We start from the raw sequence: 5987 nt of genomic DNA, 5'->3' as shown, positions 1-5987 counted from the left end.
GCGGGAACACAGCGAAAGTCAGAAACACACCCGGAGGAACAGCTGGGAGAACAGCTGGAGGTTCAGACTTACCTGTGTCTGCAGCGCCGCAGGAACCTCATGATCTTCCTGGCTGCCTGGTCCTGCTTCTTGGTCAGGAAGGAGCCTCTGTTCAGAAACAGCTCAGTTAGAAGGTTTGGTCTGTCCACAGGAACCAGAACCAGGAGTGTTTTCTGCTAACTGGTCTGCTAACTGGTCTGCTAGCTGGTCTGCTAACTGGTTACTGGTTGCTAACTGCTCTGCTAACTGGTTGCTAACTGCTCTGCTAACTGCTCTGCTAACTGGTCTACTAACTGGTCTGCTAGCTGGTCTGCTAACTGGTTACTGGTTGCTAACTGCTCTGCTAACTGGTTGCTAACTGCTCTGCTAACTGCTCTGCTAACTGGTCTACTAATGGTCTGCTAGCTGGTCTGCTAACTGGTTACTGGTTGCTAACTGTCTCTGCTAACTGGTTGCTAACTGGTCTGCTAACTGGTTGCTAACTGGTTGCTAATTGGTCTGCTAACTGCTCTGTTAACTGGTTGCTAACTGGTTGCTAACTGCTCTACTAAACTGGTTGGATAACTGATCTGTTAACGGGTCTGCTAACTTGTTTGCTAACTGGTTGCTAACTGGTTGCTAAATGGTCTGCTAACTGCTCTGTTAACAGGTTGCTAACTGGTCTGCTAACTGGTTGCTAACTGGTCGCTAACTGCTCTGCTAATTTGTCTGCTAACTGATCTGCTAACTTATCTGTTAACTGGTTGCTAACTGGTCTGCTAACCAGTTGCTAATTGGTCTGCTAATTGATCTGCTAACTGGTTGCTAACTGGTGGCTAACTGCTCTGGTAACTGCTCAGCTAACTGGTTGCTAAATGCTTGCTAACTGGTTGCTAATTGGTCTGCTAAGTGCTCTGTTAACTGGTTGCTAACTGCTCTGCTAACTGGTCTGCTAACTGGTTGCTAAATGGTCTTCTAACTGATCTGTAAACTGGTCTGCTAACTGGTCTGCTAACATAGCTAACTGGTCTGTGAACTGATCTGTTAACTGGTCTGCTAACTGGTTGCTAATTGGTCTGCTAACTGATCTGCTAACTGATCTGTTAACTGGTTGCTAACTGGTCTGCTAACCGGTTGCTGATTGGTGTGCTAATTGATTTGCTAACTGGTTGCTAACTGGTGGCTAACTGCTCTGGTAACTGCTCTGCTAACTGGTTGCTAAATGGTTGCTAACTGGTTGCTAATTGGTCTGCTAAGTGCTCTGTTAACTGGTTTTTAACTGGTCTGCTAACTGGTCTGCTAACTGGTTGCTAACTGCTCTGCTAACTGGTTGCTAAATGGTCTTCTAACTGATCTATAAACTGGTCTGCTAACTAGTCTGCTAATGTAGCTAACTGGTCTGTGAACTGGTCTGTTAACTGGTTACTAACTGGTCTCACTGGTTGCTAAATGGTTGCTAAATGCTCTGCTAACTGATCTGCTAAACTGGATGCTAACTGGTTGATAACTGATCTGCTAACTGGTTGCTAACCGTTCCGCTAACTGGTCTAAGAACTGAGTGGTGTTGCTATGGTAACTACAACATCCGCAGCAGACTGGGTGTGTTCTGTCTGGTCAGTAATCAGATTACTGGACCTACTTGATCTTGGGGTTGTGGCTAGCGGCCCCTCTCGGCGCCTGTTTCAGCCGTTCGTACTCCTTGTAGCTGCGGTAGTACTGCTGGATGAGGACCGCTGCCCTCCGGCTCTGCTGGAAACGCTTCTGTTCGTAGTACGACCGGAACTTGGACTGGATCAGGATGGCGGCCTGGGTCATCTTCTTGTAGAGGGCGTACTGAGGAGGACATCATTGGGTCAACAGAGGAACCACTGAACAGGTAAAACTACTTTCTGTTCACAGATAAAACTACCTCCTGTTCATGGGTAAAACTACTTCCTCTTCACAAGTAAAACTATTTCCTGTTCATGGGTAAAACTACTTCCTGTTCACAGGTCATCAGTGACTCGCTGTCAGAGCCCAGCCTGCATCTCAGAGGGTTACATAGCAATAAACTAGGACTAAACCAAAGAATAAACTAGGACTAAATCAGACAATAAGCTAGGACTAACACAGACAATACACTAGAACTAAACCAGAGAATAAACTAAGACTAAAGCAGAGAACAATCTAGGACTAAACAGAAAATAAACTAGGACTAAACCAGAGAATAAACGAGGACTAAACAAGTAATAAACGAGGACTAAACCAGACAAACTAGGACTAAACCAAGTAATAAACGAGAACTAAACCAGACAACTAGGACTAAACCAAGTAATAAACTAGGACTAAACCAAAGAATAAACTAAGACTAAATTAACGAATACACCGGACAGTAAACTGAATTATTTTGTGTTTTTGTGATGAAATGAGAAGATTTATTGACATTTTATGGACAAATGAATAAAGATATAAAGAAAATATTCACTATGTGCAGTCCTGTTTACACAATATACACACACACTAATACACACACTAATACACACAGAACAATGGGTGACTACACACTACGTCTACTGTCAGCCGTATTACCTTCAGAGCTATCCATGTTAGCTAGCCAGAGAGAGAGAGATGGTGGAGACACAGCAGGTTAGTTCAGTGTTAGTGAAGCTACACAGCTACACACCAGCAGACACACAACAACAACAACACACACCTGTTTGTACTTCCTGTAGCACCGCTGGATGACGGCAGCAGCCATGTCCTGCTTCCTTTAGCCTCCGACCCTGAACACACAACCAGAATTAGCCATCAGTTGAGTCCGGGTGGACAACAGGTAGCACACAACAACACACAACACACAACAACAGGATTATAGATCAGCCGAGTCCAGGTGGACAACAGGTAACACACAACAACACACAACAAACATTACCTGAGCTAGTACGGCAAATCTGAGCAAACCTGGCTAGCTAAACTAACATGATTTAGCTGGATCAATCTGAGTCACTGTACTAACCGAGCTACCTGGGCTAACCTGAGCTAGCTGGGCTAATCTGAGTGAAGCGGGCTAGCTACACTAACCTGAGCTAGCTAGACTAACCTGAGCTAGCTGTGCTAATCTGAGTAGCTGTACTAAACTAAGCTGGGCAAACCTGGCCAAACTTGAGCTAACCTGTGCTAACCTTTACTGACTAATCTTAACAGCATATAACAAGCAGTCATGTGACATTTCAACCAATCACAGAGCAGCTCATTTCTGATCAACATATTGATGAATTCTCTGATTGATTATCTTCTGTCAGGTGTTGACCTTGTATCTCCTGAAGGCGTTCTGGATGATCCTGGCCGCCTCATACAGCTCCCTCTGCTCGCCGTCCGTCAGCGTCAGCAGGGCGAAGTCTCTCTCCATCTTCCCATTGGCCGAGGCGTTCAGAAACTCCGCCCACGCTACAGAGGAGGGGGGCGGAGCCTCTGGAGGGCCAGAGCACTGAGGGGAGAAGGGGGACACACCCGCCTGGAACACACATTCAGCCCCGAGTTATTACCCGAATGCACAGGGAGCACTGTTTCCATGGTGACACTGACCTGGGCGGGGAGTGTGTGTGGGCGTCGACCGTCTCCAGGTAGGTGGCCAGCCAGGTGTCCTGGATGGCGGGGTTGTCCCGCCTCTCTCTGAGCGGTGACTCCGCCCCCTGGGGAAGTCCTCCTGTTTGATTCGCTCTGGAGTAGCCTCGATGATCTGCTCTGCCAGCGTTGCCATGTCGACCTGAGGAGGGTAACCATAGCAACAGGTTCAGTGGTGGGGGCGTGTGGGTCTCAGGTGTTGTACAGACACGTACCTGCAGCACTCCTCCTCCAGGTATTCCTCCTCCTCGCCTTCGTTCTCGGCGTTCTCGCTGTAGCTCAGCAGCGTCTCCTCCAGTGTCGCCGGCCGGCCGGGGGCGTGGCCGGGGGCGGCGCTCTCGTAGTCCATCAGGTACAGGGGGGAGTCTCTGGAGCCGCCGGGGGTCAGACCTGCAGCCGATCAGTCAGGGGGTCAATGACACTCCTGTGGTTTCAGTCAGCCTCAGACCAATGAGCAGCAGAGTTACCTGAGTTACCTGCACTGAAGGTGGCGCTAGGCTCCTCCCCCCACATGGACACAGCAGAGAGGGAGGAGGGGAGGGATGGGAGACGGGCAGCGAGGGAGGACGAGGAGGGAGACGAAGGTGAGGAGGGGAGGTGTCCATGGGGGCAGGGGCACTGGAGTAGGCGGAGCTTGGTGAGGGGGAGGAGGGTCGCTGGGGAGGGGAGGCTGCTGGAGGAGCTCAGACCTGTAGGGGGAAGAGAGGGACACGTTACAACGAATCAGAGAACTGGGATGGCCTCAGTTAGAACCAATCAGAGAGCTGGAATAGTCTCAACCAATCAGAGCTAGAATGACCTCAACCAATCAGGGAGCTGGAGTGGCCTCAGTTACAACCAGTCAGAGCTGGAATGGCCTCAGTTACAACCAATCAGAGAGCTGGGATGGCCTCAGGTGAGCAGCAGGTGAGTGTTACCTGTGTCGGGGCTGGTGGACAGAGGAGATGGAGGCGGCTGTGGCGTGTCCGGAGTGTGTGTGTCAGTGGGAGGCGTGTTTGAGTCCCGGGGCGTCACGTGTGTGCGCTGCGTGTGCAGCTCCTCCAGCGCGGCGGCGAGGCGGGTGTGTCCGCGGGAACGAGCGACGGCGAGCGGCAGGCGTCCCAGCGAATCAGGGATCCCCAGGGCCAGACTGTTCCAGCTGTACAGGAGTTCTGCTGCCCTCTGGTGGCCGAGCGCACACGCCCACATCTGCAACACACAAACACCAGGTCACCACGGCAACGCCACACACGGCGCCTCTCAACGTGTTGGTGTGTGTGTGTGTGTGTGTTTACCAGCGGCGTGCACGAGAAGTGGTCCACGTTCAGAGGGTCAACTTCCTGTTCCAGGTCCAGACTGTCGCTGTTCACACTCCTGCAACAAACAACAACAACAACATCAACAACGTCAACAACAACAGCAGGTGTGTATCAGGGCGTGTAACAGGTGTGTATCAGGTGTGCATTAGAGTGTGTATTATGGTGTGTATCAGGTGTGTATTAGAGTGTGTATCAGGGTGTGTATCAGGTGTGTACCTCCAGTGTATCAGGGTGTGTATCAGGTGTGTGTATCCCTGAGCAGCAGCCAGGTGCAGCAGTGTCATCCCTCGGTGACGGATGGAGTGATGAAGCCTCTTCCTCCTCCTCCTCCTCCTGTCCATCTTCCTCCCTTCATCATTCGCTCACAAACTCCCACAATCCTCCTCTCGAACCACTGTGAGGACTGAAACACACACAGGTAGCACCGTAAGACACCAGGCAGCTAAAACATCACCTTTGTAGAGTGTAACCTGTGCTAGCTGGGCCAATCTGAGCTACCTGGGCTGATCTAAGCTAACTGGGCTAACCTGAGTCAACTGGAATATCCTGGGCTAGCTTGGCTAATCTGATCTAACCTGAGCGACCTGAACTAGCTAAGATGTGCGGGGCTAGTTTGAACTAGTTAAGACATTCTGGGTTAACTTGAGGTAACTGGACTAATCTGAGTTAACAGCAGTGACTCTAACATGTGGACCTGGATATTTTCTGGTCTACAGCAGTGACTCTAACACGTGGACCTAGCTATTTGCTGGTGTAGACAACAGGCTGCAGCAGGGCTCTGGCTGCAGCTGTAATTGTTGTATCTAAGGTCAGGTCTCTCTCTGTCACACTGAGTCTATTTTAACCAACGGCTCCCTCTGCCAACTTGCCATGACATCAGAGGGGGAGGTTCAGCACAGGTCAGGGCAGAGCTGCTCTACAGAGTTTACTCTCTGAGTCACCTGTTCTGTTCCACTGACAGCCACCTGGACACACCTGAGCTTCATGTTGTTCTTTAGACGCTGCTTTCTGCCTCTGTCATACAGACTGAGCATCTGTTAGCAGCTTTACTTCTGTCTTTTCAGCTAT

General features: G+C 50.1%; 1 protein-coding gene across 1 annotated transcript in view; it reads right to left on the bottom strand.

Moving 5' to 3' along the window:
- The window catches only part of LOC127532739 (calmodulin-binding transcription activator 2-like), a 5355-nt gene extending 87 nt beyond the window's left edge, over positions 1-5268 (bottom strand). The window contains exons 1-9 of the mRNA XM_051944781.1: positions 5136-5268; positions 4896-4974; positions 4539-4809; positions 4098-4310; positions 3827-4011; positions 3583-3763; positions 3308-3468; positions 1658-1851; positions 73-147 (exon numbers count right to left, since the gene is read on the bottom strand). Of these exons, the coding sequence (XP_051800741.1) occupies positions 73-147; positions 1658-1851; positions 3308-3468; positions 3583-3763; positions 3827-4011; positions 4098-4310; positions 4539-4809; positions 4896-4974; positions 5136-5260 (1484 nt within the window). The 5' untranslated portion in view covers positions 5261-5268. The remainder of the gene's footprint in view (positions 1-72; positions 148-1657; positions 1852-3307; positions 3469-3582; positions 3764-3826; positions 4012-4097; positions 4311-4538; positions 4810-4895; positions 4975-5135) is intronic.
- Between the last annotated feature and the right edge of the window lie 719 nt (positions 5269-5987).

This window comes from Acanthochromis polyacanthus, chromosome 24, assembly GCF_021347895.1.
Source record: "Acanthochromis polyacanthus isolate Apoly-LR-REF ecotype Palm Island chromosome 24, KAUST_Apoly_ChrSc, whole genome shotgun sequence".
NCBI classification, from domain to species: Eukaryota; Metazoa; Chordata; class Actinopteri; family Pomacentridae; genus Acanthochromis; species Acanthochromis polyacanthus.
The sequence above is the reverse complement of the archived record's forward strand: the minus strand, read 5'-3'. Positions and strand labels throughout refer to the sequence as shown.